The following is a 15,057-nucleotide window of genomic DNA, read 5'->3' as shown; positions in this document are numbered from 1 at the left end:
AGTTTAATATATAATAATAAAGTTTAAAACAATAATTATATTTTTGTTCTGTTTGTATAGAGCAAATTAATAACGAAGCAAAATTGTCAGTAAGAAATTTCATATTATATATTATATATATATATAAATGAAAAATATGTAGAAGAAGATATTATATTGATATAAACAATATAAAAAAACTGATATTTTTCGTCTTACACAGTTTCTAAAATGTTTACTACAATACATTTAATTGTTTGTCCGCTATCACATCGAGATTTTACATCGTTTTACGTCGTAATATACATTTTATTTGAGCGAGTGTTTTTTTTCTATTATTTATGAAGTATAATACCGTGCTAATTATTTGCAAAGGATGGCCGTAAGATTAATTGTTTCCCTTGACGTACTTCTTTTCGAGGAGCGGTTTCCTTCCTAATGAACTCGTCGATCGTTAAGCGTCTGTCGGCCGCAGAGACTGGCAAAGGCGGCAACAAAGTTTCTCTGCGCTCCTGCTGCTCCGGGAAGAGGAACATGATGGTTTCCTCAAAGATCTTGTCCTGCAGAGTCAGGATCTCGCGTATCTTACGCTTCTTTGTCCTCGCCTCCTGTCGCAATCTAAGAAGCGGCGCGCGCTGCCTCTCGAGGACGTCCTTTCTGAGCCCTTTTTTTTCCAGGATCACTCGTTGCATGCGCTTTACTTCCATTGACAACCACCGTTCCTTGGCTTCTTCGATGAATTGCCAGGGCTTCCGACGCTATGAATAGTACGAAATTAACTTAGTAAAAGAAGAAAGATCAGTTTCCTTTTCTCTGCTCTGGCTGTGCCCGGCTGAATCGACTGGCACCAGGAATTCACGAGAGGCACCGTTATTTACACGGCTGTAAACGTTCGATTCGTTCAGGTGCGATTACGTAGTGCGAACTGCCGCCCGAAGGCGCTATGAATAGAAAGAAAGTCATTGAATTATTTATTAATGTGGGATATTAAAGTTGATCGTATACCGCAGGTTTTGTAGGTGTAATTGCACGAGCCGCCACATCGATCGTGTCAGCTTTAATCTTCTCCTCAACCTCCAAATGCTTTTTCTCTTCTTTCATTTTTTTGATCTTCTTCTTCATCACGATATCCTCGAGAGTTGATTCGCTCCATGATTCTTGCCAGTCTCGAAACTCGTTTATCTGATCATATATGGAAATAGACAATCATATATATACGGACATAAGGTACGAAAAAATTTGTATTACTGTTAGCAGTAAATTTACGATAAGTTACTATAAAAGTAACAGCGCAAAGAAAGAAAGATTTTTTTACGAACACGATTCCCATTAACTTCCGATATATTTTCATCTTATAAAAGCATAAAGTTTTATGAAGCGAGTAAATATGTATACGCATTGAAATTTACATCTCAATAAACACCAACTAGAAGTAACATAACACATCAACGTTATAATTTTACACTCAATAACATGAATGTAATATAATACATGTAGTACGTAACGTTGTAAAATTATGAGGTTTATGCTGTGTGAAACGACATTCTCGTACGGCATATCAAATGAAAATATATTATTGCTCCTACATCATTGCTACAAGGAAAGAATGATTTTACTGAAAAGTATCTAAAAATTTAGCTAGACATAGATTTGAGAATAATTTTTTTGGACTATATCAGAATAATTTTTGTAGCTTAAACTGGTTACTAGTCAAAACTTTTTCAAGCGACGCCCATCCATGCGTTGATCATGAATTTTCTACATAATTATTTTCATAGTCCGACAAAATTATTTTCAGATCCGTATCTACCTAACTTTTTAAATGACTTCAGCAAAATTTTCTGTTGTATAATGAAACTCGGTTAATTATTTTGTTATTATTCGGAATTATTCGGATTCGATAACTAATACAATTTGCTATCTTTTCTAATATATAATACAATCCTTTTATTTAATAAAAACATTTTGCTTTTGATGTTATAAATCTCAAGTTATTTCGTTTAGACGTTTAATCGATATCGTTCCAGATATATCGCTGTCACGCTCCTTTTTATCTCACCCTTTGAACCTGTCGGTCGATAAACTTTTTCATCCACTCGATGTCACCCACGTCGTATGTCAGTAAGACACGCGGCGCCATGAACATCCTTAAGGAGCCATTGAAGTCGCAAAATCCAATACACTGCGGTTCCACCGGTAGCTCGTGAGTATAGATGCCTGTAATTATCCGTCCGGACAGACTCTGCATGAAGCTCGGTTCGTGACTCTTGACTTCGAGATCCCAAATTTCTATGGTACCGTCCGATCGTCCCAAGATCAAAACAGTCGGACGTAGAATTCCCCATGAGCATGCCGAGTAGCTGCATTTGGTTAAAGACAATAGTGACGCTGGTCAGCATTAAATCAATGCTGTTTCCCGTTTTTCAATAAGGCGAAGCATTTTAAAGCTTGTTTTACGTATATGAAAGCTAAGATAGTTATTTACCTATTTCAATGTTAATTATTACCTCTTGGCATTTAATAAAATATAGCTATAATAGTTCAGAGTTTGTTTGTTTGTTTTTTTTTTTATAAATACTCGTTAATAATTGAATTAAATACAAAACTTTATAACCAAATTTTTTGATGTCCTGTACTTGAGAACTGATTTTTCGAGATAATTCGAAATGGAAGATATGTGTCGCTGTCTCTCTAAAATAATTAAAACTATATATGTAGAGTTAATGGGACGGGATAAATCGTCGAGTGTTAGAATCGAGAGAATGTGGGCATACTGGACAACATTCGACAACGACCGTTGAGCCAGGTCGACCGTGCGCGGTCCATACGTCGAGAATAGTATTCATTAACGAAATAGTAAAACACGCGGGCTTTTATTAACGGAATAGTAAAGCGCGCGCAGGTTGTAACTTATAATCATATTATCATGCAGATCATACCGAAAAGTTTGACTTTTACCAGCGAAAACCATGCGCGTGAAACGAGCGAGCAGACGGGCGTTGCGCGCCAGTGCTTGTACGTCGAGCAGTACGAAATGCTATCGTCGCAATTACATGCTGTACACTGCGGCAATTTATTGCGCGCGCTCGTACTCGTTATTTTTATTCCGAATGAAACGCGAACAAAACCATTCGCGAGCCGTGTGTTTACCGCGTTTACGTATATTCATGTTTCGTTAACTCTCTCGCGATATTGACGTTACTCCTTGAGAAAGTAATTTCTCCGCATGCAATTCTCGCTCGCGTTCGTGTTTATTTCAAGACGAACAACTCTCTTCCTCTCTTTCCTCTTTTTTTTCATTTCCGTTACAGTTCTCTCCTCTCCGCATGGCGAGAATCGCTTAACACCCGGGAGTTTACTCTGACGCGGAAGCGAAGGTTCAGTTTACTTTAGTCGGATGGTCCTGCGCGAATTTTTCACCTACCCAACGTTGGATTTTTTCCAAATGAGCGGCTCGGCAAAATCGTCCCGCCACACGGCGAAGATCTTGCCTCCTATCGTGGCCACCACCCGATGGTAATAATTGGATCTGACCACGTGCGTAACCGGTCCGTCGTGTATCTTCTTCATCCAAACCCACCGTGCCGTTTCGCGATCCATGCCCGCATCGGTGGTGAATTCGTAGCCGGTCCACGTTACGCAACCAAATTCACCTGTTGCCGTCGTTTACGATTTAATCCACTTTTTACTGCCATTAATATTAAATTAGATCAATCTTATCTAGGGAGATTCAAGTATAATTAATTATGTATTTAACCTTACATCCAAATTGCACTAATGAACTCGTACAATTGTGTCGCCCTTGTCTCAACCTGTCGACGATTGGAAATTGAGTAAGAAAATGTTACGTAAGTCGCTTTACCTTCGACAGTACCGATGAGTATCTTCGGCTCCATAACATAGTCCGCCTTCTCGATTATGGGTCTGTAATACTTTCTAATTGTGAGATCGTCTCTTGTCATCGAGAACGGTTCAACTTGTTCCTTGTGAAACTTTGGATTGTACATGCTGAGAGTCGTTATCACGACCTGCCGATTCTCATCCGGATATTGAATCACGAGGTTATAGTGAGGCTTGAAGACACGATCGAGAATTTTGAACGGCGATGCCGACTGCGCTATGGATTTCTGAATAGCTGATTGAGCTTTCTGCTTCTTCTTTCGTCCGGTAACTTGCTGAATTTCCTTCTCCATTGATCGCCACCTTTCAGATCAACGTTCTTCATTAAGAAAAACAACATTTCAACGTTTTCTCGTTAATAAAAACCGAGACACATATAAAAAAACATTTTATATATTTGCAAAACCTATTCTTATAAAACCAATTAAATTAAATTAAGTTAAATTAACACGAAAATTTAGATGGATTGTTTTGAGACAAGTAAAATGTGTTAAATTTAACACTGTAATTTAACAAATTTTTCATCTATATAGTTATGAGAATTAGAAAATTAGCGCTTGTTTTACATGTGTATATTTTTCATTCAGGTGTGTCTTGTATAGCAGAAAAACGAAACTTTTATAATCAAACTATAAAATGTAAATTTATTATAAGATTTTGTTTCCTCAATTATTACTTGTTCGGAAGTTTATCTCTGTCGGTGCAATTTCACGCAAACATGCTCGTTTCTATCAGCAGGGCATAGAATACAGCGTAATCTCGTACCAATAAATATCGTACCAATTTCGAATCAAGTGAGGAAACAATTCACTAGTATTGGAACATCTACATAGCCATTGTGGCACGGCCGAAATGAAGAGCGACTCTCCCTCGCACCCTACTGAGCATGCAGAGAGATCGACGAGGCCAAGGAGTGCTTGGGAGTTAGCAGGTCCGGAGGACTACTCTGGACTACGGCAAGGGACGCGGGAATGGTTAGGAGCGAGCGAGAACTGAATACCGATCAACGATTATGGAGGGATGGTCTATCCATTTTCGGACCATATAAACGCCAACTTCGGAGAATCAAGGAGCGACGGTGAGTCAAGTCGCAGGACCATTACGGTTCCGGGAGAGTTTCTCGAGAAGGATGGATGGACGGGGAATGGGGAGGAAGCGGAAGGCAGTTCGTCGTCCCGCGTCCGGAGCGAAGGACTTGAAAGGCAAGAGACGGAGCTCGGCTCTTTAACGTTTCGCTTGCGACAAGTTTCGCGCCAGTCGAACATTCGAAGTCGCTAACTTTCAGTCTCGGGAGATACGACGGGTCCGGACCTTGGTTACCAATTGCTGGGTTCACATCGAGAGCCTAGCCATCATACGCCAGCCGGCATTCAAGGTGTTCTTGCATTTTTAAGAAAAAACGACGTGACATTTTCACTGACACGACGATGCGAGGCGTTGCGAAAATGAAAGATAAGGAAAACAATCCTCTTCCACTTCGAGAATATTATGTTGGATATTTTATTTCCTATTCTTGTGAGTCGAATGGCGCTGTAGTTCATAGGAAAATTCGTCCGACGAATCGACATCGATTCGATGCGACTCCTCGCAGGTCACGTTTAGTTCCTTCACATTTAATCCTTAACCGATGGAACTACTCGTGCAATGCGACAGATTATCGATAATGTCGATATTCGCCCTAATTCTTACAAAACTATTGATAATACTGTCAATTCTTAATATTAAACCTTTTAAGTAAAAATATATTACTCATTTTACTTATAAGGAACACTACCCGATATGTATATGTACACCGATTTTGATGAAACTTTTATTATTAAAAGTACTTACACAAAACGATAAACAACGACATCTATTTTATCGCCAGTCGTCAGTGTTTAATAAGAAAAATTAAAATGTTTATAGAAAACTAAATGGACAAAAGTAAAAAAGATATGAGAAAATTACATTGTCTAAATTCATTTTGCAACATGTGAATGTGGATAATTATAGCCGATGTATTTTTGCTTAGTGAACACACGAATCCATGTTATCCGCATTTGACTATCACATCACAATTTTATAAAAATTTCGATATGATTTTTCGTTTTTGAGATGTAGCAATTTGAAAATAGCTCTTTTCCCATGTAATACATGGAAAAAGCATTTTATTCCATCTTAATAATGCATTACGTAAGAAATAAGTGCTTTTATACTTACATACCTAATGTAATCAAATTACTAAATCCAAAAGGAGTACGAAATTGACAAAATACAAAATGGTAGGAAGATTATGATTTTCTTTATTTTATAATCTTTCTATATTATATTTTGTTAATTTCATATTCCTTTTTTATTTAAAACGATCCGATTGTATTGTGTAAATACTCGTATAAAAGCACTTACTTTCTGTATAATGCAGCATTAAGATAAAATAAAATGCTTTTTCTACACGTACATATTATATGAGAAATGCTTTATTATACATTAGTGTTAAACAACAATATATAGTACAACAAATATATTATACTTATTAGTAAATTAAGACTTGTTAAATTAAACAATTAAAAATATGTTATACAGAAAGAAGTAATAAGGACATCCATTAAATAATAACTATTATATGTTAAAAAAACGACAGGCAAAGATACTCACGTAAGGTCCCAAAAGGCGACGGTGCCGTCCTGGCTGGCGGTTATAAACTGATAGCTTAGATCGTCCAGGGGCGCGTCTTCCGGCAAGGACAAGATCCGGCCGTTTTTGTCGACCTTGTGATGCGAGGGCACCCAGATTATTTGGATGATGCCCGCCTTCTGGCTGTACTTGAGGGCGGACATCGCCGTCGGACTGATCAACGACGTCGTCTCGCGCATCCATGTCATCAAGCTCTTCATCGCGATGCTGTACTTCACTTGGGCGCTCGTCTGTGTCACCACAGTCTCCACCTGCTCGATTTTGCCGGGAATGTGCCAGATGGCGATCTACGGCAAGGATATGGATGGATTTTATCGTCGTTCACTCGTCCTTCCTCTCCCCGTTTTACTATAGTACTCTAGACTTTTGAGTTTCACGGTTGCAGCTTGTAACGAGATGTTTTTCCCATACATTTTCCCAGACGCTTCTTCTTGTCTAAAATTTACTAATTTTAGCTCGCAAATAGTGTCGGGCAATTAAGAAAATGCACGCAGTTTTCAATTAATACAGTAGAACGTTGATAGAAATTAGAAGTATGAAACAATATTCGCTAACGAACTCAATAAAGGTAAATATTTTTTTTTTATAATAAAAGAAATTAAATTTTATTTTTTTCGATAATAGAAGTATGTAAGCCTGAATAAAACTGATCGAACTTGATGTTGTTATTTTTGTGAAGCAATCTATTTGAAAAAATATACGAAAAGTTCAATATTTTGGACATCCGCAGTTTCTTTTACTTGATTTTCACGAGCAGGAATAATACATTTCTCGGCATTATTCATATTTGTTGCGCGTTTTTAATCAGCGCATTTCATAATACTTGATTGCTCGATTGACGAGTGTTCTGGGTGTCATCTGATATATCCAGAACGTTGTGAAACACCAAGTGTGGAGCAACGAGAGAATCGTCGCGATGGATTAATGGAGATAGGTGAACCCGCTTGCATACGATATTCGCGTTACGTTTGTTGTTCGCGTTCCGTCATGATTGCCGACGTACTTTTCGAATTTTCATGTTCCGAAACGGGAGCGGCACGCGGTGCCGACAAGCTGGGGAACACCCGGTGGATCCGCGGCACCATCACGATGTGTTTTTCGATATACGTGATTGATACCGATCGTGTTCCATCGGATTGCCGCGTCCGTCGGAAGAATTTGTTTACGTACACACGCGTGTCGCGTTATTCATTCGCGGGGATGACGTGTCAAGCGAATGCGAATGCTTCGGGATGCATCGCAATAACGGGTTAATCGATATTGGTGGATTGCTATTCGTTTGCGAAATGAGGAAAATATTAAATTCATATGCGTTTTTGCTACCAAATTATTTTCCAATTTTTTTTTCAATCTTCTTAATTTTCGAAAAAGACATACCCCGTTAAATTCATAATTATATCTCAATTTGAGTTATTTTCAACCATTTCTATAGGTCCTTACTACTCCTAATCAATATATTGTTAATTTAATTAAATAACGGAGTTAAAAGATTTAAATGAAGAAATATTAAATTTATCGAATTAAATAAGAGAATTTCTATTTGATCTGAAGTGGATCTTTGTACTTAAATATTAATTATAAATAGTATTAAATTTAATTTAATATTTAATAAAGCATACATATTAATATAAACGTGTTTACTTCGAAACTAAGTAATTTTATCACAGAAATAGATTGATTAATTTGTTTTTTAATCACGCATTTTGTACTAAAATTTTGACATTTGAAAGTTAAAGGTAAAAAATTATTATTTGACTTAAGAAATTGGTTTAAATTTAATTTTTTAATATTTAACAGTATTTCGAGGATTGCGACTGTGTCATTTTTTATCAATACTCTATAGAATAATTAAAAAGTGAAAGGACAGTAAAAAAGCAATAGTTTTTAAGCTTTATACTTTTTACATCCTTGCAATGTGAAGGATATACACGAATAATCTTCGAAGACTAATGAATAGCCATATTTGGTCTCGAGTAATCCAGCTATCAGTCAATGATTTAGTTCACAAACAAAAACATATGTTGAAATAGGAAAAAATAAAATTTATTTTGATCACCTGGCCATTTATGCAGCCACCTATGATGATGTTACTGTCGATAGGGCAGACCGAAACGGATGTCACTTCTCGTGGACATTCAAGGATGAGTTTAGGTGACAAACAGTCGTCGAAAGACCATATTAATACTTTATTGTTGCCCTCGCAAGCTAAAAATACCTGTTCATGAGAAATCTTGTGTGTACAATTTTGTGTAAATTATAATACATTCAAATTATATTACGCGCGTGTGTTTTTGCCAATAGAAAAATATATTCTACATTAACAATAAAATTTTTTTGAAATAGAAAAAGCCAGCTGCATCAATTTTACGATTAAAATAAATACAATTTTTATAGAAGTAATTTTGCAATTGCCAAACCTCATCGTAAGTTTTGGGACCTATTAAATGCTCGCCCTTCGCATGATGCGTATAAGTAGCTATCACCGTTCCGGTCCAGAACGGATGCCAGCAGAGATCATTGATAACTTTATCCACAATGAGCTTTCCGTCGTAGTAGCTTTGATGTTCTTCGTAGCCTATAGGCAGAGGTATCTGCGTATCTTTTTCACTACGCACCAAATTTGCGTAATCGTTCGCATATATATCCCACATGGAGTTCATTAAAAGCTGTGACGAAATAGTTAATAAATTAGAAATATCGTTAGCTTTTAAGCTCTCATTAAAAAAGAATAGTTAAATCCTTTTGTAATTAATCTTGTAATTAAATTATGACAACATACATTATATCCCCCAATTATAAATAATTGTAATTATATTTTATTAGGTTTTAACTATATTTTAATTATACATTTATTTAAACTGTTGTAAATAAGTCAATAAATTTATATTATAACATATTACATTTTATTTAATTATAATTACATTTTTATTATGTTTTAACTATATTTTAATTATATATTATTTAAAGTACTGTAAAATCAATAAATTTGTAATATTACCTGATCGCACATTTCATCAGTGTAGAGTTTCAAAAAATATTTTAAGTAGTCTATCTTATCCTCGGTATAAGTAGACAAATCGACTGTCTCGTATTCGTACAGATATTGGTACCAGGAATTGACAGATATCGATGGTGCCGTTTGCGCCTCGTTGTGTCGCACGATCGGCGACACTTGCGCATACGTGCTTACCAATTTACGTCGTACATTCTCAAATATTTGCCGGTTATTCGGTAGCAGCTCGATGTATCCGTCTCTCTGATCATCCGCCTTCCTGTCCGTTAGATTTATCGGCACGTTCAGCAAATCAGCGGTAGACGTAACCTGATCGTAATTAAATGCGAAAGATATGAATCGTCCGGTGCATCAGCAACGGTGCGGGTCATACAATATATCTCCCATATAGTACTTCTCATAAATACGATTAAACAATCACGAGCATTGTGGGATTTATAAACTGCTTCTTGCCTGATTGAAATCAGGATAAAATGATTAATAAATAATTTATTGCGATTTGTGAACACCGCATATTATTGTCTGTCCACTAATATTTATAGAGGCGGAATTAATAGAAATTTACGATAACCGTTGTAATACTGCGACTCAGAATTAGTGAACGCAAACTATCAATATTCACGCTCGCATAATACGCGCTGTCGAAACGTAATAAAAATTTTGAAAAATATCAGGATTGTGTTGTTCAACGCTTGAACATGAAATTGAATTGACATGCAAGTCAATCATGCGGCAGAAAGTTTTGACAACGGTGCAATGAAAGCCGCGACGTTTGACGAAAGTTACGAGAATACTAATGTCAGGATCCGCCAATGTGATATGCAACATGTCCTGTCTATGTCGATTTTTATTAACAATTAAAGAATACAGTATAATATTTTTCAATGCATTTATGTTGTAAGAAGTTAATTTTTTCAAGTTTAATTTCTGAGCTTTAATTTTTTCAAGTTCTTAAAATACTAAATTACATATTATCGTACTAAATCTTCTAATTATTTATTAGAGTAATATCTTTTGTAAATTAAAAAATAATTTTATATAAATTTTTATTCTTGGGGAATAGTGGAATACAACCAGATTGTAATTCTTTAATGTCGAACCGCAAATGTAATTTTTAATATGTCCAAAACCAGAACTATTTAATGAATCAGACTAAGAATCTTTAATGTTATGCACTGAGAAGAAAGTATTTGTAACTACAATTGATGAAATAATTACGATTAAAAGTTCTATTTTTACAGTTATTATTGCTATAATGTTAGATAATAATTATATTTATACTTCTATCAAAAGGAATATATGTAATTGGCATTAAAAATATAAATTACAGTTAAATTATAGTAATTAAAACTATTTTTTTTTTTTAGTATAGAAACCTCAATCTCAAATAGCGGCCTTGTATTCTTGACGAAATTGGCATCGACGTCGGCACCACTTCCCAAGTCACGCCATCGGCCAGGAGATTTGTAGATGGCATTTTTTACACGATTCTCGTGTTCCTTTCTTTGCTGAAGTATATGCTCCTCTACAGCGTCTCTGCCTTCCTTGGTAAGAACAATGTAAAATTGGCCCGTTTCGATTAAGGATGGTGCGTATCCGATCATAATCTTGTCATCAGGAAATGCATGAACCTCGTCCTTTACTAGCAGAAAGTCACTGCTCTCAGAATGTAAGTCTATGTTGTCTTCTATGATGTCCTTTTTAACGCGCACCCATGGAAATTCCGTGGTAACATCCTCTCCAATGATACAACCCACGATTTTCTGTGTCAACGGCGACAGATCGATTCTTGAAAGCCCCGGTATTTCCTAATTGTACGATTAAACCAACGTAAATTTAACTTTGTATTAATATTCTTTTTTCTCTCTCCTGAAGTGATGTCGCTTTTGTCGATATTATAAAAATCAAAATAAATGTTAAATATATTTGATATATTATATTTAAAAAACTAATAACGTCTTATCTCTTATTCAGACATAATTTTGCAGAATCTTTGCCGTAAATACTTTTAAAATTCTACATTTGACAGAACAATTCAATAATTCAGAAGTTTTGAAAATAGAATAAATCGCTGGCACGCTGAAATATTCACCATCGATATGGAATATCGAATTTTCTTTGGCTCCGTGGTTTGATCATCCATTTCTATAGGAATTTCCTTCTCCGCTTCTTCCTCCCAATCTTGTACAGCTGACAGAACAATGAAACAGATAAAATAATTCACGACTATTTTTTAGACAGTAAGAAAATTATTTAGTTCTCCAATTATTAATATAACATAGCAGAATTTTATTTATAAAACAAATTTCCTGATCAATGGAAACAGCAATTTGAAACAGCAAACTAATAAAGCAAAATAATAAAAATATTCCATTAGTTTATGTTTAAAAAAAAAAAAGATAATAGTGACAATTATGAAAGCGACAACTGTACAAGTTTTACATATATGGAATCTTGTATAAAATTACTTTATTAAAACACCTTTATAGTTACTGTTGCTGTGTTTTTTTCTGAGCACGGTCAACATTTTTATCGGATTCGCACATGATTTACATTTAAATAAATCAAAATCAATAATCTTTTTCATTATTTGTGCCAATTCGGTGTTTTAAATCGCGTCATTCATATTTGAACATATTTACGCTTGGTTAAGTTTACGTTTCATTGTTAACACTATGCGTACTTCCACCCGACGTGCGTATCCGATACGCATCATCGATCTTCGTCCGACACATAATTTTAACCCATTCGTTACAAAGTTTCAATATTTCTACATTTGACGTTATCGACGTTGTTCCTTTGAACGCGTCCGTTGTATGCTTTAACGTATTTCTATTAAAGAGTATTTGTTTTGTTTTGAGTTAATAAACAGAATATTTTTATTACACGCAAATTAAAAAATATATATATTGAATAATGCCTTAAACTTTATATTTAGTTTTGTTTTGAGTTAACAAACAGAATATTTTTATTACACGCAAATTAAAAAAAATACATATTGAATAATGCCTTAAACTTTGTATTTAGTTTTGTTTTAACTTTTCCCTCACATAGTAATAAAATAATCAACAAATATGTTAATAATAATAAGTTAAAGTAGATAACATGAATAGCACAAATAAATAAGAAAATAGCGACAAATACGATCGTAGCTGGTGCTTAATAATTTTTTCAAATATTTTCAAAATCTCACCTCAGCCGTGTGTGGCTAGATATTTTTGTACTAAATTCTTTGTTTTTTAAAATGTTTACACAGAAAGAATGATTTTACTGAAATATCTAAAAATTTAGTTTACAAATATTTTAAATTACAAATACGAAAATAATTTTGTTGAATCATCAAAACCAGTAGAATCCAAAGTAATTAATATATAGAAAAAATAAAATGTTACTGTGTTAACAATAAAAAAAACGTAAATTTAATCAACCATAAATATGAATGACACGATAAAGCACCAAGTTGGACCAAATTATAAAAAGAATTATTGATTTTAGTTTATTTAAATGTGAATTTTTTGCAGCATTGCTCATTATGCTTAAAACTTACTATACTATACGTAATTATTTTGGTCAAATATTATTTTTAAATTTATATTTAGCTCAATTTTTAGATATTTCAGCAAAATCAGTTTTTTTTTTTCATATATTAGCATCATTATTAAATTAATGTTGAATTTAATTTAAGATATTATTTCAGCTTCAATTTATAATTGTGTTTCAAGTCTGGTAGTGAATCGGTTTATTTAAATAAAAGATGTATTTAAAATTTATATAAAGAAATATTATTAGACATCAAGATTTAGTCTTGATCGTATTTTGCGTTTTTTACTAATTTATTTGCGAGTGCATTAAAATGTTCGATGTAGTTGTAAGAAATACACGTATCATTAATAATGTACAATGAAACATTTATCAGTTATCATTATGTCAAATTTCCTCTCAAGGACTATAACCTACGAGATGTTTTCTCTTCTTCCCATTTTCTTTCCTCGAAAGATTTTTCCTCCTCCAAGTCGAGGGATTGTTCGAAAAAGTCATCATATCCATACTCGTGTTCGGTATCGGCCTGAAACTTTATATCTTTCGTCATTCTTTCCACATTTGCCTCGTATTCTTCCTCCTCCATGATGTAAACTGCCTGTTCGATTATTTTACGTTTCAGGAATTGTGTTGATCACAGATTTATATAAATGTATGGTGTTGATGCGATCGACGTGCGAAGATATGCACGTACCATACAATCACGTGCGTTCGTAGATATTTACATACACACACTGAGAAAAAAAATGCTGTTGAATTAAAGTCTATATTACGGGCTGTCACTAACATAAGTGATTAATTCATGTATATTTGTATTGACATAAAGGCATAAATTACTATTTCAATAATCAAGGCCTTTATGTCAATAAACATATACATGAATTAATCACTGATGTTAGTGACAGCCCGTAATATAGACTTTAATTGAATCAACAGCATTTTTTTCTCAGTGCAGTGGAATCATGTAATGGATAATGTAATGTGCGTACGAATCGATACAACATACGATGAATACTCGTATAACTCGGATGCGATACAAGATGATAGAAGAAGTCTTCACGTCTGATCGGCAAAACGAGTGCGAGAGTACCCATGCCAGCGTAACAATTTTTTAATCTATATACTGCAGGCATATTAACACAGCTAATGACGTAAGTCGAGATTTAACGAAATTTCAAGTCGGGTACATTTGCAGTTTGATTAAACATTGAAATGAGTTTCATCGTTGAGAATCCGATGTCTCCCCTCTTCCTTACTTGCCTCCGTCCATCGCGTTAAACGTAAAATGTGGATGGATGTTTCGAAATTTCAATTTTTTCCCCTCGAAATCTTTATGTGCAAACGCAAACGACGAGGGCGATTTAATTGTTTTTATATCAGACGAATATAAAGGGTCGCTCGTGCACTTAATCCATTTTGCAAATTCGATGTATCGCAAGTATTGTTAGCGTAATGTTTGAAACCTAATGATTAATATTATTTAATAGCGCAACAATCGATTTGTCGTCATTTAAATGCGATAATTGATAATACAAATTAACAATAGATTTATCGCAATAAATAATGGTGATATTAGGAAAAGAAGTTATAATTTATAATTATCATTGTACAAATTAGTAGTGACATATATTCACAAAAGTAAGTAATTGCAAAGAAATTAAACTTTCTCTATTTGAATTTTTTAAAGATAATGCAATTGCAGCGCTGAAATTAGCTTGTATAATATCCTGGGATTGTAATTAAAAGGTTTCCATCAGCCAGCTGTTGAAATGCAATTTTACTTGGTATAAAATATTATTCGTTTGCCACTTTTATTTGTCAAATATAATAAATTATTGCGGTAATATGAATCTGATACCGATATCATAATCTGTAACGAAATATTTGGCAATATTTTTATCCAAATAACCAAAAACATTATAACCTCAATTAACATTAATTAATGTTTATTC

General features: G+C 34.3%; 1 protein-coding gene across 1 annotated transcript in view; it reads right to left on the bottom strand.

The window, feature by feature from the left end:
• LOC108750491 (WD repeat-containing protein 63-like) overlaps positions 1-14,040 on the bottom strand; it is a 14,538-nt gene extending 498 nt beyond the window's left edge. The window contains exons 1-13 of the mRNA XM_018489957.1: positions 13,800-14,040; positions 13,523-13,703; positions 11,658-11,755; positions 10,942-11,373; positions 9,551-9,874; positions 8,970-9,218; positions 8,609-8,767; positions 6,514-6,839; positions 3,842-4,182; positions 3,404-3,632; positions 2,039-2,339; positions 985-1,161; positions 390-737 (exon numbers count right to left, since the gene is read on the bottom strand). Coding sequence (XP_018345459.1) covers positions 390-737; positions 985-1,161; positions 2,039-2,339; positions 3,404-3,632; positions 3,842-4,182; positions 6,514-6,839; positions 8,609-8,767; positions 8,970-9,218; positions 9,551-9,874; positions 10,942-11,373; positions 11,658-11,755; positions 13,523-13,703; positions 13,800-13,802 — 3,168 coding nt within the window. The 5' untranslated portion in view covers positions 13,803-14,040. The remainder of the gene's footprint in view (positions 1-389; positions 738-984; positions 1,162-2,038; positions 2,340-3,403; positions 3,633-3,841; positions 4,183-6,513; positions 6,840-8,608; positions 8,768-8,969; positions 9,219-9,550; positions 9,875-10,941; positions 11,374-11,657; positions 11,756-13,522; positions 13,704-13,799) is intronic.
• Positions 14,041-15,057: the final 1,017 nt, after the last annotated feature.

This window comes from Trachymyrmex septentrionalis, unplaced genomic scaffold (assembly GCF_001594115.1).
Source record: "Trachymyrmex septentrionalis isolate Tsep2-gDNA-1 unplaced genomic scaffold, Tsep1.0 scaffold37, whole genome shotgun sequence".
Classification (NCBI taxonomy): Eukaryota; Metazoa; Arthropoda; class Insecta; order Hymenoptera; family Formicidae; genus Trachymyrmex; species Trachymyrmex septentrionalis.
Note: the sequence above shows the minus strand (reverse complement) of the source record. Positions and strands in the feature narration are given on the sequence as shown.